Source organism: Pleurodeles waltl, chromosome 3_1, assembly GCF_031143425.1.
Source record: "Pleurodeles waltl isolate 20211129_DDA chromosome 3_1, aPleWal1.hap1.20221129, whole genome shotgun sequence".
Lineage (NCBI taxonomy): Eukaryota > Metazoa > Chordata > Amphibia > Caudata > Salamandridae > Pleurodeles > Pleurodeles waltl.
In genome coordinates this window covers 786,057,397-786,083,792 of record NC_090440.1, presented here as the reverse complement: position 1 = coordinate 786,083,792, position 26,396 = coordinate 786,057,397, and the positions used below count along the sequence as shown (strand labels likewise).

The 26,396-nt window shown below is 45.7% G+C and overlaps 1 protein-coding gene across 1 annotated transcript in view; it reads right to left on the bottom strand.

Annotated features, from left to right (window-relative positions):
* RNF141 (ring finger protein 141) overlaps nucleotides 1-26,396 on the bottom strand; it is a 185,764-nt gene that overhangs the window by 137,442 nt on the left and 21,926 nt on the right. Inside the window, exon 2 of the mRNA XM_069223617.1 lies at nucleotides 547-748. Within this exon, the coding sequence (XP_069079718.1) occupies nucleotides 547-689 (143 nt within the window). The 5' untranslated portion in view covers nucleotides 690-748. The remainder of the gene's footprint in view (nucleotides 1-546; nucleotides 749-26,396) is intronic.

Genomic DNA, 26,396 nt, shown 5'->3' with positions numbered 1-26,396 from the left:
TACATAAATTAAAAAAACACAATAACCTGATATACGTTGCCCGATTAGTGAAGCCGCAAATGGACACACACACCTGTATCATAGCAAATTGATCTCATCTAGTGCAAAGAATAGGCATCAGCGCTTTAAAGCTGTTACAATGCAATTGTCAGTTCGATACAACAACTGACTACCAAGAACAAGTTCTATGATGTTGTCCCAGATTGTGCACAAGTTTTGGATTCACTGCTTCAACCCTCAAATCGGGGTGATGCAAGGCAGGGGCACAATAGTTTAAACAATAGAAGTTGATCAAAAAAGTATGTTTATCTTTGAATTATTGTAATGCTTTTAGTTATGCGCATATTTAAAGATAAACTTCTTCAAATATTGCACTTTATGAATACACTTTCCACTTCATTGTTTTTACAAAAATGATGAGAATTAGGATCATTTATTTTCATTAAATTTGAGAAATAAATGATACGAGTGGGTACACTGTACTGTCTTGATGTAAAAAGAAAATAGAAAAGGCAAAATCATCAACAGAAAAAATGTAAAACTTACACATCGTTAAGTTCAGCTACTCTGCCAAGAAACTCATCGTAGGTTAACAAGCCACTTTCACGGACCAGCCAGAGATGCTTTGATACTTTTTCTGGCAGCTTGTTCATAGCAGTTTGTGTCTGGTTTGAAAGCTGTTGTCCCATGGTTATAACACCGCCGCCAGCTGTCTGGTGTAATCAGGTTTCTGTCATTTCTGCAGTATCTGTTAGAACAAACATTTGTGTTATCTACATCATGTCCTTCTTTATGTCACAGTAATAGCAAAACAAGCATTTGCAATGCAACAGGTCTCGCATTTGTGAAAGTAAGAGCTATTGGCGTTGTAAATGCATAATTGGACTTTTCTTGCACATAAATTGGTTAACCCTGCCTCTTAATTTGGTCCTTTCCTGACACATTATTCCAGTGGCCCTGTGAGCCAGAGCAAAGTTTTCTAAACTTTAGAGCCTTTTTGATGTAGCAAAAAGTAAGCAGCAGTCTTGCGAATTAACTAAAACTTAATAATATAAAAGTAGGACACAAAAACAGTGCTGCGCGCACACAACTTCCCCTTGGTCGTGTTTACGCATGTTTAAAAATGTAATAACAGAACTGTTACTGCCTCCCAATAAATGTATGAACCAACGCAAAATAGTGTTTCCTGCTAAAATGGGATTTGAATATGTGCTGCTGCATAATCAAACAGAGTGGGCACAGCTGAGCCGTACTGGTGGGATTCGAAGCTGTTCCTAGGCATGATGAAAGGCTGAGCAAGCACTAATACAATTTAAAACTGTGCCAATGCATGAATGCATGATGAAAGATGAACCAGAAATGGTGCTATTTTAAGCTATGCCAACACAAAACGAAAGGCTAAACTGGTACTGATGAGCTTTTAAGCAGTGCAAATGCCTGATGAAATGCTGAGCAGGCACAGCAGGTCTGGTAGTGGTGAGATTTGAAGCTGTGTTGACGCATGACAAAAGTGTGAGGGGGCACTAATAAGATTTGAATCTTTTCTGACGCATGGTAAAAAGCTGAGCGTACACTAATTACATTTTTATTTGTGCCGATGCATGATGAAAAGCTGAGGCGGTTATGGGGTGATTTTAAACTGTGCCAATGCATCATGAAAGGCTGAGCCAGGACTGATGGGCTTTTAAACTGTCCCTATGCATCATGAACATGGGAGCTAGTATAGGTATTATTTTAGGCTCGTCAGATGCATGATGAAAGATTAAGCTGACACTGTGAGCCACTATAAAAAAGCAAACAAACTTAGCAAGTTACAATATAACTTCAGCATTATATTATGAACATTAATTCATGGGAAGCATATTTAAAAAAAAAAACATAAAAGAGTGTAGCAAATTAAAGAGAACAAAAACAGCAAGTCAGAATGATCCACATGGTGGTATATTGTTTCAAATAGTTTTCAAAGTGGCTGTGAAAGTTGCCACACATACATTTAGGGACAATAAATCAATGCCTGGGGCGAACAACATCCACATATGTCAGTTAGATTCATGATAATGATCTTTTAAGCTAAGATAATTATCTTCCAACTGAAGGCCACTGGTGTACAAAAAAGTACACAACTTGCAAAATCTCGGAAAGCAAATATTATGAAGTGCTTCCTGCCAACAATGTAGGGTGACATTTGTCCATAAGTTTAGCCTTTCACCAAAAGGACAACGGAGGGCATGGCGCAATTACAGGCAGGTTAGTGAAGCTGGACTGAAAGGCAGGGGGTCTCCTGTGCTCTGAGGGAGGGAGGGGCGGACAGATAAGAAAAGGCCTTCTTGCCAGGGTGTCTCCTCCCCTAAAAGAAATGCAAATGTCGGCAATCTGCAAATGCAAAGGGGCTTGAAAACCTGCACTGCATTTCACCAAAGGAGTCACTGGAAGCTTTCTGATGGCAAAGGCATTTTCTTTTAGAGAGGTACCTTAAGGGTGTTCCAAAGTGAGCTCTGGAGTGTGTGGTTTTAATGGAGTGTTATAAAGAATGTTAGTACTAGGTATAAACTGCATATTATTCAAATCTGTATTTGAGAAGCACTTTTTCAAATTTAACCGAAATGTATTTGCGCATTTTGTAGCAGCCTATATTATGATGTAATTGTATTTATATAGTCCTTACTACCCCTGACAAGGCGTCAAATGCATGTTTAAAATAAGGACTTACATATTCACAGTCCTTTCAGGGACATCAGAACCTTATAGTACTAACAAACATTGGCAAAGCCAATAGGTCTCGTCTACGAAAGAGTTATTGGCTTTGCTAATGTGTTTTAGCCATGTTAAACACCAGAGTGGCTGCTGCTCAGCATGGCTAAAAGTTAGTGGCATAGTAGTGTGGAGTGGTGTAGAGTGGCATAGGAGCAGTGGCGTAGTGGTGCAGAGTACAGTGCAGTGGGGTACAGTGCAGTTGTGTAGAGTGCATTGGAGTAGAGTGCAGTGAGTGGCGTGGCGTGCCATGGAGTGGCGTGGGACAGAGAAGAATGACAGAGTGCAGTGGAGTAGAGTGGCATACAACAGAGTGGCAGAGACTGCAGTAGTGTAGAGTGGTGCAGTGGCATAGAGTGCAGAGTAGACTCGCGTGGCAGAGAGTGCAGTGGCGTAGTGTAGAATGGTGTAGTGCAGAGTAGAGTACAGTACTGTAGAGTGCAGTCGCGTAGAGTGGAGTGATGCAGAGTAAAGTGATGTACACTACAGTGGCAGAGAGTGCAATGTTCCAGAGTAGGTTGTCAGTGCAGTGATGTAGAGTGGCACAGAGAGCACTGGCGTAGAGTACAGTGGTGCAGAGTAGAGGGCAGTGACATACAGTGCAGTTGTTTATAGTGCATTGGGGCAGAGTGCAGTGGCGTAGAGTGGCATGGGGTAGAGTAGCATAGGGTGCTGTGGAGTAGAGTGGCACATACAATAGAGTGGCAGAGTGTAGTAATGCAGAGTGGTGCAGTGTCAGAGTGCAGAGTAGACTCGTGGCATAGAGTGCAGTGGCATAGAGTGGTGCAGAGTGGAGTATTGTAGAGTGGTGCAGTGCAGAGTAGAGTATAGTGCCTAGAGTGCAGTGGCAGTGGTGTAGAGTGGTACAGAGAACAGTGGCATATAGCACAGTGGTGCAGAGTAAAGTGCAGCGGCATACAGTGCTGCTGTTTAGAGTGCACTGGTGTAGCGTGCAGTCGCATAGAGTGGCATGGGGCAGAGTAGAGTGGCACAGAGTCGATTGGTGCAGAATGTAGTAGTACAGAGTAGAGTGGTGAGGAATATAGTGGTGGCCAGTGCAGTGTTGCAGAGTAGAGTGTCAGCGTGCAGTGGTGTAGAGAGCATTGAACTAGAGTGCAGTGGTCAGAGTGGTATAGAGTTCAGTGGCGTAGAATAGATTGTTTCAGAGTAGAGTGCAGTTGCATAGAGTGGAGAGGTGCAGAGTGCAGTGTCATAGAATGCAGTGGCACAGAGTGCAGTAGCACAAAGTAGATTGTTTCACAGTAGAGTGAAGAGGCTTAGGGTGGAGAGGTGCAGGGTAGAGTGGAGTTGCATAGAGTAAAGTGGTGTAGAGTGCCATGGCATAGAGTGCAGAGGTGCAGAGTAGATTAGAGTGATGTACAGTGTATTGATGTAGAGTGCATGGGCATAGAGTTGAGTGTTATAGAGTAAAGTGCATTAGCATAGAGTATATTAACATAGAGTGCAATGGCGTACAGTGCAGTGTTGCAGAGTGGCATAGAGTGGAGTTGTGTGGCCCAGACTGGAGTGGTATAGCATGCAGAGGAGTAGAGCGCAGTGGTGCAGAGAGGTGTGAAGTGCATTGGCATAGAGTAGAGTGGTACAGAGTAGAGTAGAGAGGCATAGTGTGAAGTAGCTTAAAATGCAGTGGCATAATGTGAAGTGGTTCAGAATGGAGAAGAGTGAAGTAGCGTAAAGTGGAGTGATAAAGAGTAGGGTGCAGTGGTGTGGAGTGGTGCAGAGCGGAGTGGAGTATGCATGGTAACACACTGCCATTACAGACAACACATTTTTATTATTGAAATTACCATTACATTGCACAGATATACAGTTTTTCAAATCAAACTTTACTGTGCACAGATGATGATGTGTGGAAATTGCATCACCTAATGCAATTATTTGTTTTAATTGTATAAAGGTATTTGTTTCCAGCACAGTTCAGAATTAACAAAAATGTCCTTCATTTGATCTCCTAATTCTGATTTATTCTGAAGTTTATTTAAATGTTTTCATGTGATAGGAAAAAACTCTTTCCAAACCCCAGTATCCAGCAAGATTGTCGCATAAATCCTCCCACTTTGAAGTCAGAGAAAGAAAAGTAAACACTAAGTTCCCATTGAAGACAGAGCCCGACATTTGACTTTGTTCTTTGAATGCACAGCAAATCTAGCCTCTGCTCACCCTTCACAAGCACGAACAGCAGACCACTGCACTAGAAGAGTTTGCCAAGGTGGATGGTGTTGCTTTTTCAACCACTTGACAGTGCCTCTTCTGTTTCTCTCCTGTGTGCAGAGACAATTCCCCAGGTACCCAATACCTTCCGATAGTCTTGGTGAACACATCTTGTCTGATTTTAGGAATTGTCCCACCTTGTTCTTCTCTTCCTTATTTATCCACTTCGTAGCAACAACCCTTTGAATCACTTACTGTGGATCTCCCATTTGATCTCAATTTCATCCTCCTCATTGGCTTTGATTGGTAGTCTGGGCTCCCATTTCTGAGATAAATGTAGAGTCCCAGACATACACTCTAATGCTGTTGGACTACGAACAAGTTGTGGGTACATCACATCCTGACATTAGGTGTGAGACTGTCGCCCACACCATCCGCCCTGCCTCTTTAAAGTTTTTTTAGATTTGGGCAGTCGGGGTAAGCCAGATGTTTTTTTAAACTAGCATAAGGTTAATTACCTTAATGTTTCCCAAACTGTTTGCTATGGGTTTTAAAATGTTCAGAAACATAATCAACATTTTGGTGTTCAAGAAAGATTAGGTAGATTTGGGTAGGGGTGATGGCCTTGCCTCAGTACTGAAGGGCATTAATTTACTACTGAACAAGAACCTAATGTGACACCTGAATGTAGCATACCAGGAGGCAATCCCAAAAGGACCACGTGAATAAATAGTGCTATGTTAAAAAAGAGTAAATAAATCCATATGGCCTCTCTCGCGTGTGTCTGTAAAACTGATGTTTGTTCTTGAATTTTTGTCCTGAATTTTGACCCTTTGTCATGAATTTTTTACAGTCCTGTCCAGAATTTGCCTCAATGCCAGGTGGTCACCCTACAACAACGTGAAGTCCTTCCCAAAATTCATGGAACTTCAAAGACGCTTGCGACAGTTTACAGCTCTTGTCTAAGAGATCGGCTTTATAACAAAGCCTTTCTTCCACTACCAGCTTATAAAAAAAAAAATCTCAAAAGCGCATACGCACATTCCCTTTTTGATAGGAATGTTTAACAAAAGTTAGTTTACGCTCCGAAACGAAAGACACGCAGAATGTATGGTAAACGTGTATTCACATGCTACCTTTTCTCTAGAAAATCAGTGTTTATGGAACCGCTTCGCAAACACACGCTAACATTTTAATAATGCCTTGAAGCTGCCACGAGCAGGAATAAAAGAAAATTAATGAACGGTGCTGCCTTCTTTCTAGCTTTCCTAACAAAAAAATACACAACTCGCGAAATCTCGGAAAGCAAATATTATGAAGTGCTTCCTGCCAACAATGTGAAGTACTTCCGAAGATTCATGGAACTTAAAAGACGCTCGCGACAATTTACAGCTCTTGTCCAAGAAATACGAGTCGATCTGTCAGCCTTGAAATATTACGCGCACATTAAAGACCTGTGGATTGAAGACAGGTGTTTTTATTACTGCGGTTAAGAAAAGCCCTCTTGACCACTGCCTGTTCATATGGAAGCGTTATAGATACAAGCATTCGCCATGCAACAGGTCTCGCATTTGCTCGAGTTAGAGCTATTAGCGTTGTAAACACATAACCAGACTTTTCTTGCCACACAAATTACAAGAAAAAAATACATTTGGAATGCAATGGTGTCGTGTTTGCTCGAGTTACAGCTCTTAGCGTTGTAAATTACTGACTGAACATTTCTTTACACAGACTGAAAATAACAAGAGGAAGAGAGCGAGAGCGAGCTGGCCCTGGAAAAGCCCCCCTCTGTTTTTATTATGTTTACAGAGAGAGTTGGTGGAGAGGAGGGACTGAACAAGCACCCACACTGTTGAGGTGAAACAGGCAAATGCCAAAAAAAAGTCCCTTACAGAAGAGATAAACAGGACATAGCACAATTACACAGCACTTTGTGCAGCTTCCAAAGTGAAAAAAAGGCAGGACAAAGAGGCAGAACTGACCACCAGCAAGCAAGAATTTTTGAAGGACACTGCAACTCAAATAGCTTTTCTTCACAGTATAAGTATACTTAAGTATACCATACGTCGAACGCTAATGCTCAACCTAAAAAAGCATCAATGAATTATCCACAGCATTTGTTTCCACTTCGATTACTGCATAAATTCTTCGAAGCAGCTGCACCACAGATTGATCACAAAAATGTCTGAATAAAACGGTGGCACCTATGGAATGACAATTGTTATTGTCGTTTACAGGGCTATAATAAAGTTAGTGCGCCAGGTTCACCTCCATTAAGGGCTCCAAAACCGCTTGAAATGAAACAGAAAACAGTTTTTACCACACCAAAAGATAAAGGGGAGTGTAGGAGGCTGGCCTGGCCTGTAGTGGGTACCAGAGGTACTTATTCCTTGTGCCAGGTCCAGTTATCCCTTATTAGTGTAGAAGAGGTGTTTCTAGCAGCTTAGGCTGATAGAAGGTGGCTATGGCAAAGCAGCTTAGGCTGAACTAGGAGACATGTAAAGCTCCTACTATACCACTTCTATCATATGCACAATATCATAAGAAAACACAATACACAGAGTTACTAAAAATAAAGGTACTTTATTTTTATGACAATATGCCAAAAGTATCTCAGTGAGTATCCTCAGTAAGAAGATAAGTTATATACACAAGTTATATGTACACCAACCAAAATTAGGTAAGTAAGAGCAAGAAAAGTAATGCAAATAGTGTAGAATTACAATAGATTGCAATAGGAGCACATAGGTATAGGGGCAACACAAACCATATACTCCAAAAGTGGAATGCGAATCACAAATAGACCCCAAACCTATGTGAGCTTGTAGAGGGTTGCTGGGACTGTAAGAAAACAGTGAGGGTTAGAAAAATAGCCCACCCCAAGACCCTGAAAAGTAGGAGTAAATACACCTACTACCCCCAGAGAGCACAGAAGTCGTGATAGGGTGATTCTGCAGGAAGAACAAACATCAGCAATGCAACAACAGTGGATTTCCGGACCTGAGTACCTGTAAGACAAGGGGACCAAGTCCAATAGTCGCAACAGTGTCGAGAGTGGGCAGGAGCCCAGGAAATGCCAGCTGAAGATGCAAGGAAGCTGCCACCGGTTGGAAGAAGCTTGAAGTTCTGCAAGAAAGAAGAGGACTAGGGACTTCTCCTTTTGGAAGACTGATGTCCCACGTCACAATGAAGCTTGCAGAGGTGTTCCCACGCAGAAAGACCGTAAGCAAGCCATGGGGGCTGCTATGGCCCAGGAGGGACCAGGATGTCGCCACTTGGAGGAGGAGACAGAGGGGGCGCTCAGCAACTCAGAGAGCCCTCACAGAAGCAGGCAGCACCCACAGAAGTACCCCAACACGTACTTAGAAGAAAAGTGAACCGGAGTCCACACAAAGTCACAAAAGGGAGTCCCACGACGCCGGAGGGCAACTCAGAAGGTTGTGCACTGCAGGGTGGAGTGCCGGGGACCCAGGCTTGGCTGTGCACAAAGGAAATCCTGGAAGAGTGCACAGGAGCCGGAGCAGCTGCAAATCACGTGGTACACAGCTTTGCAGTCTAGCGTGGGGAGGCAAGGACTTACCTCCACCAAACTTGGACTGAAGAGTCACTGGCCTGTGGGAGTCACTTGGACAGAGTTGCTGTGTTCCAGGGACCACACTAGTCAGGACGTTAGCAGGGGGAAGATTCCGTCGACCCACGGGAGATTTCTTCGGAGCTTCTGCTGCAGGGTGAAGGCAGGCTAACCCCAGAGCATCTACCACCAGGAAACACTTGAGAAAGCCGACAGGATTAGGCGCTACAATGTTGCTGGCAGTCGTCTTGCTACTTTGTTGCGGTTTTGCAGGCGTCCTGGAGCAGTCGGCAGTCGATCCTTGGTAGAAGGTGAAGAGGGAGATGCAAAGGAACTCTGGTGAGCTCTTGCATTCGTTATCTGAAGAATTCCCCAAATCAGAGACCCTAAATAGCCAGAAAAGGAGGTTTTGCTACCTGGTTAGGAGGATTGGCTACCAAGAGAGGTAAGAGCCTATCAGAAGGAGCCTCTGACGTCACCTGATGGCACTGGCCACTCAGAGCAGTCCAGTGTGCCCCCAACAACTCTGTTTCCAAGATGGCAGAGGTCTGGGACACACTGGAGGAGCTCTGGGGACCTCCCCTGGGAGGTACTGGTCAGGGGAGTGGTCACTCCCCTTTCCTTTGTCCAGTTTCGCGCCAGAGCAGGGCTGGGGGATCCCTGAACCGGTGTAGACTGGCTTATGCAGAGATGGGCACCATCTGTGCCCATCAAAGCATTTCCAGAGGCTGGGGGAGGCTACTCCTCCCCAGCCCTTCACACCTATTTCCAAAGGAAGAGGGTGTGACACCCTCTCTCAGGGGAAATCCTTTGTTCTGCCTTCCTGGGCCAGGGCTACCTGGACCCCAGGAGGGCAGACACCTGTCTGAGGGGTTGGCAGCAGCAGCAGCTGCAGTGGAGACCCCGGAAAGGCAGTTTGGTAGTACCCGGGTACTGTGCTAGAGACCCGGGGATCATGGAATTGTCTCCCCAATACGAGAATGGTATTGGGGTGACAATTCCATGATCTTAGACATGTTACATGGCCATGTTCGGAGTTACCATTGTGACGCTACACATAGGTAGTGACCTATGTGTAGTGCACGCGTGTAATGATGTCCCCGCACTCACAAAGTCTGGGGGATTTGCCCTGAACAATGTGGGGGCACCTTGGCTAGTGCCAGGGTGCCCACACACTTAGTAGCTTTGCTCCCAACCTTCACCAGGTGAAGGTTAGACATATAGGTGACTTATAAGTTACTTATGTGCAGTGGTAAATGGCTGTGAAATAACGTGGACGTTATTTCACTCAGGCTGCACTGGCAGGCCTGTGTAAGAATTGTCAGAGCTCCCTATGGGTGGCAAAAGAAATGCTGCAGCCCATAGGGATCTCCTGGAACCCCAATACCCTGGGTACCTCAGTACCACATACAAGGGGATTATATGGGTGTACCAGTATGCCAATGTGAATTGGTAAATTTAGTAACTAGCCTGTTAGTGACAAATTTGGAAAGCAGAGAGAGCATAACCACTGAGGTTCTGGTTAGCAATGCCTCAGTGAGACAGTTAGGCATCACACAGGGAACACATACAGGGCACATACTTATGATCACTGGGGCCTTGCCTGGCAGGGTCCCAGTGACACATAGACTAAAACAACATATATACAGTGAAATATGGGGGTAACATGCCAGGCAAGATGGTACTTTCCTACAGAGGGGTATGCACTTCTGTATTTTATTTGTTTGACAGTGCTATTCTCTTTATATTATAACTGCTTCAAAGCATGATGTACCCACACGATTTACTAATATTTTGGGCAACAATGTAAACGGGTACTAGAACGTATTAAACAATTCAATTTTCATTGGTTCTATTTTAGAAGTATTTGTTAATTCGTAGACTTGATGAAAACTTCTATTTCGATAGAAATCCTTTTGTTTCAGCGAACGAGGCTACTCCGTTATCGAACATATTTATACATTGGCTTGTGCTCCAATTTTAGTGGTCTTTTAACTTTAAGCCAACCTCACCTGTGTAGATGCCTGGCACTGCACTGAATTTTATAGCAAGGGATTTAGGGCCAGATGTAGCATTTTTCGATTCGCAAAATCGGATGCAGTACGGTGTATCAGACACCGAATGCGAGTCGCTATGGGGTCGCAAAGACCCACCTCATTAATATTAATGAGGTGGATCGCATTTTGCGACCCCATAGCGAGTCCCTGCACTCACAGGGATGGTGGCCTGCTGAAGTCAGCAGGCCTCCATGTCTGTGACTGCTTTTTAAATAAAGCATTTTTGTTTTTGTTATTTTGCAGCCCGTTTTCCTTAAAGGAAAGCGAGTTGCAAAATAAAAAAAAATAACGAAACCATTTGGTTTCGGTTTTTCAGAGTAGGCAGTGGTCTATTTTGGGTGACACTGGTGGTAACTGCGAATTGCTTTGCGACCGCATTCGCGGTCACAAAGCAATTTAGCATAGTGATGCGAGTCGCAAATAGGAAGGGGACACCCCATCCTATTTGCGAGTCGCATTCACAATTTGCGAGTCGGTACCAACTCGCAAATTATGAATGAGCATCGCATTCGGCATTTTGCATGGCGCAAACTGCGATTTTGGCAGTTTGCACCATGCAAAATGCATGCTACATCTGGCCCTTAATTCCAAAACCGGAGGCTACCATTATGCATAAACCATAACAAGAAAAGTTATTATTTGAAACCCGCCTGACCGTGAGTATTAATCAGACACGCAATATACTCAATGGTCACAGCAAGAGGTAATGCCTCATTTAAACATGAAAAGATGTAATTATTGTAAATTGCTCCCTTGACCGTCAAAAAAAAGTATTTTTGCTAATAGAAAATACATTAAAATCAGTCACTTTCATCAGTTGTTAATATTATAAAATCAACATAATACAGCTATTTAAATTATTTTTAACTACCTATGGAATATAAAGCATTTTTGGAGAGGACTATTTATGTACTGTGGAGTTCTGATTCTAGTTTGGAATTGTTTTATTGGAAGGTTCTCTAAAGGTGCTGCAGGAGTGGCAATTAAAAGGTTTATGCATAATGTTAGCCTCCGTGTCTTTACGAAATCTAGATTCTCTGTTCATTACACTTGGAAAATTGCTATTCACCTCATGACGCACGGCTGCAATACTTAATTCAGGGTTTGTCCATAACCAAATTAGTTTGCCCTATTCATTTCTCTTTTTCACGCTTCATTAAGGGTGATCATTGCCAACATATAATTAATTATTTTAACTTTAACCTTCTAGAACACTCCCATGCATTATACCATAAAGTTATTTAGGTCACAATAACATCAGAGCCTACGAATCGCAGTCGTGACATATTAGACATTCGTCCAGTGCGCAAGGTACATAATGAATGATTTTGGTCTCCAGAGCGGCATATACACTAGAAAGAACTGAACCGTTTGTAAGTAACAAATGATTGTTTGAAGCATACCGCTTTGGCTCAGAGGCTGTGGATTAAGTGAGCCTTTTCTTGGGTACTTGAGCAGTCACTGGGCAGTATCCTGTGAGAATACTGTTTACCAATGAGACCCCCTGGGCCACATCGCTAAGGCACTCCCACTTTGTAACCCAGTTACTCCTTTTGGGCACTTGACTCTTATAGGGTAACATTGTCGACATGTCAAGTATTACTCTGGGAGCCGATGATTAATGGGAGAGAAAACTAACTTTAATAGTTAAGGAAAAGAACAGGTAAAACCACGATATCACGAAACACAAGAAGCTGCTCATACCTTCTGGAGGCAAGATACAAAAGTAGACATATATTGCATAGTACAGTCTAAGTGCTAGGCATGAGATTTTTGATAATATTAGCATTATGGCCAAAGTGGCATAGTTTCGGGGGACTCAGTTACCCCTCGAAACACCTGGGTCATCAGTCTTTTCTTTCAGCTTGTCTTATGCGAAACTGCTGGGAATGTTGTCAAGGGACACATCCAAGTGCACCCAAGTCTGGTCCTTGGCAGTTTTCAAGTTTAAACAAAAAGGAGTTACTGCCAAAGACAAGAGTCCAAAAACTCACCACACAAACAATGAGAAATTCACTCAGTAAAGTCAATAAAGCTGCCCATAAAGATTCAGTAAAGCCAAACATGAGCCCAGGTCGGTTCAAACAATCCGCAGACAACATATGTTTGGTGGACCACTTAAGGAGCCAATCAGTTCATTTTAAATAGAACATTTGTGTGTCTTTTTTTAGGAGCCTGTACCTAGGAATCTATGGGTCACAGTCACGATTTTACCGTGGCAGGAGAACCCATAGCATCAGGTGGAGGCAGTGAAGGCACCAGTGGTATCAGTTCCCAGAGGGAACTGGTCAGTTTAGAGATAGGCTTGACTGATGATTTAGAACAAACATTCCAGAAGCAGGGTGTCCTCCTCCATCGCAAAGAATCAGACCCCCACACTGCAGATGCGAAGGGCAAATGAATCTTGGTCATCCTGGAGCCAGGGGTCAGGAATATATGTGCCCTATGAGCACACAGTAGGACAAGGAAGATGAAGATGCTCCCTTGCATTAAAAACAGTTAAGGTGGGAGCTCTGTGACCCACTTGAGGTTTTCCTAGGAATCTTGAATCTTTGCCTCATAGCGAGGGCCATCAAGACAACCCCATGCACATCTTCCACTAAGACAGACTTTCGACAGAACTTCTTGTGGAAAAACGCACTTCTTTCGGCAGGCACAATCCAGGTCCTCGTTCAGGCAGGTAAGCTAACCAAAAATCATCGCAACAAGGCCACTTAACAGGCTTAGCACGTATATGTCTGGAAGGAGACTGTACATCACTTTGAGCTTTCACTTCCAGAACAGGGTCTTCAGATCCTATACCATTTTGCCAGCCTCCACTGTGTGTAGCTTATGACAAAAAATAAAATCAGTGCTGTATGAGGGGTCCGCTATTTATGCAGTTTCAGTGGTGAAAGTAAGAAGCAGGAGTCAACAGTAGGGTATGCTATATTCAAATTCTGGAGTACCACCCTTTTTTGCTGTTTGGATTGAGTTCTTATTTGTGTAAGTATGATAAGCACTGAGCTCAGGCTCAGCTAGGCATATGCTCTCACTACCAAAGAACATTGCCACTGCGTTGTAAATGGGGAATGGGCTGATTCCACTCAGGGCAGGGGAAATCTACTCTGGACAAAGGGAATGGGCTAGTAAAGCCACCTCCTCCTCGAACCTAACAATTAAAAAGATTTAGGGTAGTTAGTCCGGAAGGGCGCACAAGCAGATTAATGTCTCCAAGATGGGCATATCTAGCTTAACCAAAGGAGACCAGCATTTTTGCAAAGAACACATTGTGTGTTCAAGGACCCAACGATTCACAAGAAGGACCACATAATCAGTTTGTGTGTTGGCAGCACACACTATATACAACCACGAGACATGACTGCAAGCGGTCCAGTAACGGGGAATGGATGAATGTTCATCCAACAGAAAGTGGTTACATTCCCCACAGAGGTGCAGGTAAAGAGGTCAGTGCTGCTAGAAACCATTTAGGCTTCCACCACAGCCAGTCAGTGCACAATGTTTTCATGGGCTCCCTGAACCTAAGCAATAGCCTACGTGAGTATCCTGCTGTTTGCCACAAGTGTTTAACAGCCACAACACTAAAGCACTTCACATGAATAATCAGGTTAATCCTTTTGGATGCTTTAACTCTCCCACTGTAGCAAGAATGAGCAGTCAAGGCTTACTTTAAGTAGGGAAGGTAATTAGAACCTCAGGCACAGTACAACACATTAGAAGACACTCAACAATATCCTAGTCAAATTAGTGTTTTCCTTTGGAAAAATGGAAATTACTACTACCTTCATCCCTGTGGCCTGTTCATGCACCCATGCTCCTCTTGTGCATCTACATGTGTCTCCGCGTCTTTTACTCGCTCCCGCTCTCACCTCACTGCAGGCCGCCAGCACCTGCTAGCTCTCCTGTCTCCAGCTTCAGCTCATCCAGATTCCAGATTCCCTGGCAGATCGTGTTCAGCCAGTGCATGCAGAAGCATTGTTTTAATCACTGCAACTGTTGTATGGTTCTGCAGCTTTTCGGCTCTGGTCGCTGCCACTACTATTAGCCTGTGTTGCTCAAAGGCCCGAGTCATCAGCTTGCCTCCAGGGTACTTGGCAACTCTTGGCGGGAGCATTTGCCAGCTGGCCAACTATTTGTAAGTTGCTTTTTTGCATGTATGCCAGCTTGTCAGTGGCCATTTCAGCAGGCACTTTTTTGCAGGCTCATCTGGCTTGCCTGTAGGCTGCCGCTGCCACTACTATTAGCCTGTGTTGCTCAACAGCCCGAGTCATCAGCTTGCCTACAGGGTACTTGACAGCTCTTGGCGGGAGCATCTGCCAGCTGGCCAACTATTCGTAGCTTGCTTTTTTGCATGTATGCCAGCTTGTCAGTGGCCATTTCAGCAGGCACTTTTTTTTCAGGCTCATCTGGCTTGCCTGTGTTCTAGACTAGACCCACCTGTACGCTGATGTGTTGTATTGTGTAACGCATCTGGAGCACATTAGAGCATCCTTTTTGGGTCTGCTTTAGTTTGGTGCTCCCTTGGGGGTACTTTGAGTGCAAAGTAAGGGCCTCATCACAAGTGTGGCGGTCCATGGACCACCACACTCATGGTGTCTTTGATACAGACATGGTTGTGGCGGTCCGATCGCCACATTACGAGACTGGCGGGCAACCCCGCCAACCTACCGCTGTCTCCGCTGGGATCCTGAAAGGCTAACGGCAGTGCAAGCTGCAATCAGCCGGGCAGCGCTGAACTCAGCACTGCCCTGCTGATTACAACCTGGTCCTCCGCCATCCTTTTCATGGCAGTTTTACTGCCGTGAAAAGCCTGGCCGAGAACAGGTGCAGGGGGCAACATGGGTCCCTGCAGTGCCCATGCCTATGGCAGACAGAGCACATTACGATGGTGCTGGTGCCCGCTTCAGGCGATAGCACTGCACAGGCTTGATTAAGAACTGGGGACAATGCTGCCCCAACTTGGTTTCTGTTGGTCAGTCCAGCGGGAAAGTCTTAATAGGTCCTGCGGGGAGGTAGTCATCACAGCGGCAACCACCCCGTCTGGAGTTTGATAGACAGGTGTTCACGTTCACCAAACTCCTAATCGGGCCCAAAGTCTTGCAAACTGGGTAAGTGTACTACTCTCATCCTTCAAGGCCTAGTGAATGATCTCTGAAAATCCCACAAAAAATTCAGCAAACGATATAAAAGATGAAGGCACAGGTGGTGTAAGGAGTGGGCACAGGAGTAGTGAGGTGGCAATTTTTTCTTTTTCTTTGATTTTTCTATTTCTCTCATAGTAGTATACCGTTTCTATTTTATAAAATATGCAGCCCCGTCACTTGGAATTCTGAGTGCTCAATCGGTTTGCTGCTGTTCTGGTTCAGAAAAAGGCCATTGAGAGACAATTAAAAAGGTGCATATGAGCGCAATTGTGTAGTTGGGCAAGTAGAAACTTAATTTACGAAAGGCCACCTTCAATCAAAGAGACTAAGGGCCAGATGTAGGTAGGAAAAAATTAGCGAGTCGGAAATTGCGAGTCGTTGCGACTCGCAATTTCCGACTCGCTAAATGCAATACAAGAAGAAAACGCGGTGACAATTAGCGACTCGCAAATGCAGTCGCACCGCAGATAGCGAGTCCGCTGTTTGCGAGGTCGCTTTTTGCGATCGCGCTAAAAAACGGACACGCAATTTGCGAGTGGGTGTTGCAAAGTGCAACTGTGCTGGAAATTGAATGCAGGTGCTGCAGAACACTCTGGAAAACACTTCCTGGCACATGATGATGACATCACAACCAGGAAGTTTACAAATACACCTGGGAGGAGGGAGGACCACACCCATTTTCAACAGCTACACTGCAAGCACACAGAACAGCAGCTACCATGGCAGAGACCCCAAGGTAGCGAAAACTCAAGTTTGCAGAAAAAGAGCTGGAGGTGCTGACCGAGGAGTGTTGTCAGCACCATGACCAGCTGTTTGGAAAGTCAGCCCTCACCGTGTCAGACACTGAGAAAAGGAGACTATGGATGGACATCCAGGAAAAAGTGAACTCCCTAGGTGTCAGCCACCGGAGCATCGATGAACTCAAGAAAAGGTGGTACGACCTGCGCTCCCGGACCAAGGAGAGGGTGGCAGAGCGGCTCCGGGAGATGAGGGGCACCGGAGGGGGACCGTCAACATTACCACCACCCACACCCCTGGAGGAAAGGGTAGAGGAGACCCTTGAGCCTGAGGCAGTATGCGGGATGGGAGATCTGGATACATCTGACCCAGGACCATCAACCGGTGAGTACCATGAGACATGCATGTACCCCCATTAATGCCATACCCCCACCCACCTTGTACACAGGAGCATGCACAACCAAAATAGATCCATTTCAGAGTAGCAATCACCAGAATGGTGCATTATGGGCAATGTAGTCAAGTAGGCAGTTGATAGGAAACAGTTTATTAGGAAGTCAATAACAGATAATAGATACTGACAGTGTGTTCCCTATGTCCCACAGGTCTCCCACAAGACACCCCCACCAGCCAAAGCAGCCAGGGGCCACTGGTCAGCCAGCAGCCAACAGAGGGATCAGGATCAGCCACCACTGCGACCTGCACCACCAACACCCTGTCCCCTCACGAGACACCAGTTGGCATATTGGTGTGTGAGCCTGCACCAGGTCCCAGCCACAGTGCCACGGTAGACGTCACAGAGCCTCCACCGCGTCGCAGGCGACGTGGGAATCCATCAACACAGCGGCAGGCAGAGTCAGGGGATGCCTCCATTTCACGTACTGAGGCCGCACTCCTATGGGGTCAGCGCCTGCAGACACAAGAGATCACGAGGGTTACAGGGACATTGAGGCGCATTGAACGCAATCATGGCAACAGCATGCAGCTTGTACATTCTGAGTTGCAACAGATAAATACCCACATGGGCGACCTTGCACTCTCCATGCGTCAACTTGTGGCTGGACTGCTAACGCAGACAGAGAGTGCACGGCGTTGGGACAGGCAGCTGCTGAACCACCTAGACAGAATGTCATCGTCAATTGTAAGGCTGGCCGTGAACACTACTGGTCTTTCTAGGCGCACGGTCAGCCTCCAAGTGGACATGGGCCACTTTGCCAGTGACGTGGCACGTGGACTGGGCCGTCTCAGCCACGCTGTTGACATAATGGAGACACGGCAGGTGGCCAGGGGCACAGGCGACACCCCGCAAGATAGCGAGGAGGGCTCCACCGTCAGCAGTGTCTCTGCCGGTGACACCAGGGTGCTTTGCAGTGGAAGCACAAGGCAGGGCACTGCTGACCCCCCCCCCCCCCAAGTACCAGCCATGCTGGCCGAGGCCGGCGTAGGGTTTGAGCTCCACACAGTCCTTGGGTGGGGCACATGAAGTCAATGTGTCCCATGCCAGTTGGACTATTACAGCCCCTGACCTGTTCAAAATGTATATAGTTATTTTGTTTGCACTAATTAAATCACTTGTTTTTTCCACTTAACACATGGACTCTTTGTGTGTGACATTAGTGAGTATGGTACCAGTTAGCACGTACCTTCCAAAGTATTGGTTTGCAATGTGTTCCCGTCTCAGTCTGCCTTGATTTGCGATGCTCCTATCCCCATGATGGCAATGTGGTAGCTCTTGCTCTTCATCCTCAGAATCAGGGTCTTCAGGGGTGAGAGGTAGCCCACGTCTGGTGGCAATGTTGTGCAGTATAGCGCATGCGACAACAATCTTGAAAGCTGTTAGTGGGGTATACTGGAGGGCACCTCCACTTCTGTGGAGGCATCTGAACCTTGCTTTCAGCAGTCCAAAGGTACGTTCGCTGATATTCCTGGTCCTCTCATGTGCACTGTTGTATCGCCTCTCTGTCTCATTGCTGGGTGTGAAGTACGGGGTAAGGATCCATGGTCAAATCAAATCATTAACATTTATAAAGCGCGCTACTCACCCGTGCGGGTCTCAAGGCGCTAGTGCATATGCACTGTCACCTGTTTGGCACACAAAGTACAATGTTAGCTGGGCATGGATGGTTTCCACATTGATCTGTGTGTATGTCTGCAAGGTGTTTTCAGCTCTACCTAGGAGGTATCCGTCTCCAAACTCCCCACGTTCTAGGCATTGGTGTATCCCAATGTGCCTAAAAATGTAGGAGTCATGAGTACTGCCTGGAAATTTGGCAACCATGTCAGTGATGACATAATGGGCGTCACATACCACCTGAATATTGAGTGAGTGGGTACACTCCCGATTGCGGAACAGATATTACAGGTTTGCAGGAGGGCATATTTGTATGTGTCCAGTCTACACACCCTATGACATGGGGGAAGTTGGCAATCCTATAGAATTCCAACTTGGTGCTGTTGATTTCTGCCTCATTCCTGGGTAAGTATATGTATCTGGACATGTGTGTGAGTAAGGCGTCTAGGAATGCTCTGAAGAACCGTGAGAGTGCACTTTGAGATACCCCACCTGCCACGGCAATGACCCCCTGATAGCTACCCGAGGCCAAGAGGTGCAGTGAGCATAGCACTTGCACATGCGTAGGGATGGCGCAGCCGCGCACAGTCTGGCGTTGTAGCTGTGGTTTGAGTAATTCTATTAAATCCAGTATAGCTGCACTGCTGAGTCTATATTTATCATAAATCTCCTCCTCAGTTTGCTGGAAAAGTGTCTGCCTGGTTCTGTATATCTTCTCCTGTCTCTGGCTCCTCCTCCTCCTCCTCCTCTGCTGTGCGGCGTGGGCTCTCCTCCTCATTGCTATCAGATATATCTCCGCCATCTTGACTAACCCAGATGCCTTCTGGGTCTCCTTTTATACTTTGGTAATGGTTACCACCTGCTCTGAGTTAGTGGTAAATTGGAGGTGCAAAATGGTCTTTTTGCGACTAGTCGCAATTTGCGAGTTGGTATTGCATATGCTTTGCGACTCGCAAATTGCGACTTGCTATTTGCGGGTCGCAAAATGGGGTCGCTCATTTTGCGAGTCGGTAATGGCTCGCGTTGCATTTTGCGAGTCGGAAATGGGATTTTTACATCCCATTTCCGAATTTGCGGGGTCGCAAATTGCGAATCGGGCCATTTGCGACTTGCAAACGTTTCCTACATCTGGCCCTAAGAAAGAAAAAATTTATGTAGCAAAGACATGGGTCTGAAAATGTGAAGTACGGGCAAGAGAATCCTAGTAACCAAGTGGGCAAAACGAGAAGAAAGTGGTAAATAAGGCAGTGAAATTAGCTCTATGATAAGGGCAACCCTGAATGGTACTGCAGGATGTACTTTGAAGATCAAAGCTCAATACGAAGGAAGGAAACACTGAAAAAACTCCCATAAACATATTGTACTTTTCTGCTAATCACTATACCAAAAGGAACTGCAAATGTTCAGCAGGGGAAATCTACAACATTTTTTTTCCTTGCTAACCAAATTTTGCGCACCTGAGCTCTGACTGTATAGCTAGAATACATTTTGCCACATGACATTCTGCTGGAAACATGAAATCACAGTTGTCACTTGGTCCACACCAAGTTTATAATCATAGGAATATCTTTGAGGACTGGTATAGTCATTTCGAAACCAACTCAGAAATCTTACTCTACATCTTTACTGTCAAACACTATTAAGAACACTGCAGATGCAGGGATCATAACAGGACAATACCTAAAATTCGCAAAGTGAGCAGATGGCGAGCTAAGCAATCCTAATAATATGCTTTGCATAACTCTACATGTGGAAGACAATAGATCATATTTGCTGAAGGAGGAGCTAGAATAAAAGAAAGAAATGGAATTGAAACTGTCTCCCTTATGCATTCAATCAAACAGGAAGTTTTGTTCCTGGTCCAAGGAAAAGACACTGTTCATAGTGCAGGTGTATATAAACAAGTATTGGCAAAGCCAATAGGTCTCAACAATGCAAGAGCTATTGGCTTTCCCAGTGCGTTTAGCCATGTTGTACACCAGCATGGCTCCTGTTCAGTGTGACTAAAAGTTAGTGGCATAGATAGGAGTGGCGTAGAATGGAGTGGAGTGGCATAGAGTGGTTTAGAGTGAAGCAGAGTGTTGTGGAGTAGAATAGAGTGTTGTGTAGAAATGTAGAGCAGGGTGGAGTAGAGTGGTGGAGTGTGGTATAGTGATGTAGAGGGGAGGGGCACAGAGTGGAGTAAAGTGTTGTACAGGGCAGTAGCATGTAGTATCGTAGAGTAGGGTGCATTGAGTGGCTTGACGTGGTGTAGAGTGTTGTGTCGTAGAGTACAGTGGAACGGAGTGGCCTAGACGGAGTGGCCTAGACGGAGTTGCGCAGAGTGGGGTGTTGTAGAATGGAGTGGCACGAAGTGGATGGGCATAAAGTGGAGACTCATAGAGTGTCGTAAAGTGGAGGGGCGTATAGCGGCATCAAGTGGAGGAGCATGTCACAGAGTACAGCAGCATACAGTGGAGTGTCATATAGTGTTGTAGAATATCAAAGTATAGTGGAGTGTCGTAGAGTGACCTAGTATGGCACATGGAGTGGCATGAAGTTGAGTAGAGTGTCACAGAGTGAAGTAGCATAGAGTGTTGTAGAGTCGAGTGTAGTACAGTGGGAGTAGAGTAGTGCATTGTAGATTGAGGGGGCATAGGATGGACTGGCAAAGAGTGGAGTAGAGTTGTGTAGAGTGGCACAGAGTGGAGTTGCTTGGAGTAGAGTAGTGTAGAGTGGAGGAGATTGGTGTGGAGTGGCATAAAGTGGAGAGGCACAGAGTGGAATATCCATGGTTTGGTAGTGCACTGCCATTACAGATAACATGTTTTCAATTGAAATGACCATTACATTTGCAAAGGCGTACAATTTTGCTGATAAAACTATACAGCACACAAAGAATAATGTTTGGAAATACCAACATTTAGTGTATTGATTTGCTTGGATGTAGTAAAATATTTGTTTCCAGCACACTTTAGAATTACATAAAAGTGCTTCATTTGTGCATTCCTAATTCAAATATATTCTGAAATATTTGCACAGGTACAGTTAAATGTTATTGTGCACTAGGAAAATAGCCATTCCTTTCACACCCTTCCCTAACCCCCAAATTGCTAGATAAATCCTCTCACTTTGAAGTCAGAAAAAGAAAGGTAAATACCAAGACAGAGCCTTAAAATTGACCTCTGTCTTTGAATGCACAGCAGATGGGAAAAGATAAGCGCAAAATTTAAAGACTTGTTTATAAATATATAAAACACTCATGAAAGAATTTAGTAAACATGCTATGCTCCACGGAGAGACAAAAGCATGTTGAACAGCCTAAAACAAATAAAGCCAGCAAATAAAAAGCAAGCAAATGTGAGTTAAAAAACACAAAGCCAATGGTAAGCAATTAACATAATGCATTTGTAGGTCAGTTTTCAGAAGGTCCCCAAGAAGTCTTTTGCAAACAGAGAGCTGTGCTGTATGAAAAGCTTCAACGTAAATAGGAAAAACAACACCTCCAGCTTATTCATACTTTATTCACTTAGGATCCTGGAATGCTGCAGGTTTATGCAGAAAAGATGGCAATACTAGCATTCAAAACCAGAGAACCCCTTACCATATATTTTGGAGCCAAGGGACACGGCGTGGAACCTTAACTTATTGTAAGTTTCAGTTGTTTCACAGTGAGGCAGTATTCAGAGTGAAAAAGAGGAGACCATCTGGGAGTTTGACATTGTATATTTCTGTAAAAGCTGATGCTGTAGTCCAACAAATTCCTACAGATTCACCATATATTCAGGCAATCAGCGTAAGTGCAAGAATCCTAACTTTCCATTTTAAAAAGTTAATAACAAAGAATGCATACGTACACCATTCTAACAGCAGAAATAATCACAGATAATATTATATCCTTACAAAAAGCCATCAGACATGAATATAACAATGTAGATGTATTAATAAATCGTGGTTGCAGCTTATATTGTTTATATTCCATTCAATCTTGTGAACCTTTTGAAGAACAAAATTCAATATGGGGCATTTTAGAATTATATCATTGCCTTCCAAGTCAACTAATCTTGGCTATTGTTTTCATCAGTCATTGCACAGCTGAAGACTTTGAAGGTTAAATGGACACCTTTTGGCAAATGAGCCTGCTAGGCATGAAAGATTTACTAAAAAATACTGCAACAATTTCAGGTTATACTTTTGTAACTCTTTCCTTTAATACTCTGTTGAGAACTTTTTAATCCTAGTGAGACGTGTGGGGACGGAAAAGTCCTCTACGTGTTAACGGATGTGCACTCATGCACTGGGCGCCCAACTGTACTGATGCCTGAATCCCAAATACTGATTTTTGCTGTCATAAGCCAGCAAGGATCATGCATGTGTGCTATGACATAGGCCTGTCTATGGACTGTGGTCTGATTGGACCAGAAGGGGCACCAAAAGCGCTACGCTCATAGTGGTGAGAGGCTACTGTCTTCACCAGAAGTTATGCTGCACGTGCATGGTGGTGGCAGCATACCGTGCAGAGGTCAACTAGGAGTCAACAGGTCCTTTTTACCCTGTATCACTCGTATGAGGCCTACAGGCTCACTCATTTTAAAGTTCTGCTGCTGTATGCTTAACTCACTCTTGCCATACAATGGTTTTGGCGAGTAGTGATGTGCAGCACAGGAGTGGTTTATCTGTAATGGGTATGTATATGTGTGCTGGATGTGTGAGGGACTATGAATGGTACAAAACATGAATGATTTAGGCCCTCATTATGACATTGGCGGTAAGTGCCGCTTACCACCATGCTGACTGCCGCCAACATACCGTGAACGCGGCAGTATACCGCTAAGCGTATTATGACCCAAACATATAAATCCGCCACTATACAGAAACACACACAAGTCCGCCAGCCCAAAGGTCAGTGATAAAAGGGCGGTAGCAAAACCCACACCGTTATGCCAACAGAAATACGCCCAGAGCATTATGACCCACGAATCAACACGGTGGACATTCAACCGCGGTAAATACCGCTGCGCTCAAAATACACACAACCTAACAAAACACCACCACATTGGACAATTCAAACTACACACACCTGACACACATACACACATCCACAACACTATAAAACACACACCCACACTACCCACAACCCTTTACGACTAAAAGAAATTGACAACTGAGAGAGAGACACGCCAGGAGCACCCACTGAATAAGAGCCACAAAACATCATCACCCATACACCATCCACGCACCTCACAGCACACACACCAACACATCACCCCACACACCCTCACACACACTACACCCATGGCACCACAAAGACACCCCTGGTTCTCAGAAGAGGAGCCAAGGGTCATAGTGAAGTAAATCATCAGGGTAGAGCCACAGCTATTCGAAGCACAGGTGCATCAGACGTCCATTGCTAGGAAGATGGAGCTATGGCGGAAAGTCGTGGACAGGGTCAATGCCATGGGACAGCACCCCAGAACAAGGGATGACATCAGGAATAGGTGGAACGACCTACGGGGGAAGGCGTGTTCTGTGGTTGCAAGACACCAAATAGCTGTACAGAGGACTGGAGGTGGACGCCCACCTCCTCCCCCACAACAACATGGGAGGAGCAAGCCTTGGCGATCATGCATCCTGAGGGCCTGGCAGGAGTAGCAGGAGGACTGGACTCTGGTAAATCAAATCTTTACTACTCCCCCCCCCGACCTGCATGCCATCACAAACTCCTACCCCTACCCTCACCCCCATCACTCCACCACCTCACATATACCCCACCATCACAACCCACCCTTCCCAATACCAATCCCTGCATGCAGCACCAATGCATGGACCCCCATCACCACAGCATGCACACTAGTGACAATCACTTAGCCAACCAAATCACAATTCACGCAAGCCAAAGCTGCCTTGGTAATAACAACCATAGAGGGAAACATACCCATGCACAAGATGTCACACGCAGAAACAATAACACTGCATTTACATACCCACAGGACCCCCCACACACCTCACCGGAGAGGAGGTGCCAGCAACATCCAGTTGCCCCACAGAAGAGGCCCACAGTGATGACAGCAGCTCTGCACGCCTGGATCAGAATGACCAACCTGGCCCATCAGGGTCCTCTGGACAGTCGGAGACCCAGCCACAGTCTCATGCCACCACAGAGCCACACCCCTCAGGAAACACCACCACAGCACCCACCCAGCGGTCCCATACCTCTGTCCCCAGGACACGTCAATCAGCAGTGTGTCCACCACTACAGGGACCCCAGGCAACCCCACAAACACAGGACGATCAGGGACCTTGGGGCAGTGGCAGTGGGCACACGGTTCAGGGGACAGAGGCACAGGACAACAGGGAAGCTGGGAGGACTGTTGTGCGACAGGGGGAGGACAGGCCAAGGGAACAGACTCTCCACGAGGCACTCACCAACATCCTGGGAGCATACCACCATTCCCAGGAGACCATGGGCCAGATACTGGCCAAGTTGCAGGAGACCAAGCGGCTGCAGGAGGGACAGTGCCTGGGGATCAGGGAGGACCTGAGGGACATCCACACCACCCTGGTCACCATTGCAGGGGTACTGGCAGACGTGGCCAACACCATGAGGGAGGCAGTGGCACAACAACGGGCCCCTGACACTAGCCACACCAATGAAGAGCCCTCCACCGACGCTAGTGGGCAGGATGTCCCGCCACAGGAAAAACAGGCCACCAGCACCCCTCCCCTAGCAGAAGGAGAACCACCACGCAAAATGTCCCTGCGATCCAGACAGAAGCCAGAGAAATTGGCAAGACCCCTGCCAGGAAATAAGACTTCCCTGAATGTCACCCTTGTGTCCCACTATGTCACCCTGTCCACCTTGAACTGCCATTGCCCCACTCCCTATGCCCCCTTAGACAATGCATCTGTGATACCAATAGACTGGACCCTATCCTGGACATTCCTCCATCATCGACCCAGCCCACTGCAATACCCCCTACACTTATTATCACAGAAATAAACACCCTGGGAAATAATACAAGTATGGAGTCTGTCAACTGATTGAAAAATGTATTAGTTTAACAAGTTGTAAACACTGCAATTCAAACGTACAGTTATAAATACATAGGTATGACCTGTAGTGGGCAGCAGTAAACACACCATGAACCAGAGTGGGGCACAGATATCTGAAAATAGAGATGCCAAAGGGCACAGTAGGTTGCCATAGATTTTGGAAAATCAGTCTGCCATGTACAATGTCCAACACAAAACTGCAATGGAAGGTGAAGTTACAGTGTCTTACCTGTGTGTCACTGGAAGTACTGTTGAATGATAGTAGTTCTGTTGTCCACATCCTCTTCCTCTGCCTCCTCTTCGTCACTGTCCACAGGCTCCACTGCTTTCACACGACCATCTACAACCTCATCCTCCTGCAGAAAAGGCATCTGGCGTCTCAAGGCCCGATTGTGCAACATGCAACGATGATCTGGCACACCTTCTTGGGTGAGTAGCACAGGGATCCACCTGTCAGATGAGGCACCGGAATCTGGCCTTCGGGAGGCCAAAGGTATGCTCAATGATCCTCCTTGTTTGCCCAGGTGCTTCATTGTAACATTCCTCTGCCCTTGTCCTGGCATTCCTCAATGGAGTCAGTAGCCATGAGAGGTTGGGGTAACCAGAGTCACCTGTAAATATCGAGGGATACCTGTTAGCCAGACACTCACCATTAGTGAGTAAGGGGATGGGAGGGATATGGTGGGTCATAAGTGTAACAGGCCAGACGGTATGACTAATACCTTTTTCTATGTATCTCTTTCTGCAGGTCAGCGCCCATCAGAAAAAGGGCACCACTGCCAGCAGCAGCAGCCCCAGTGGGCAGCCATCAGAGGCTGCAGGGGAAGGGCTTGAGCCGCCCCCCACCACTGACAGCACCG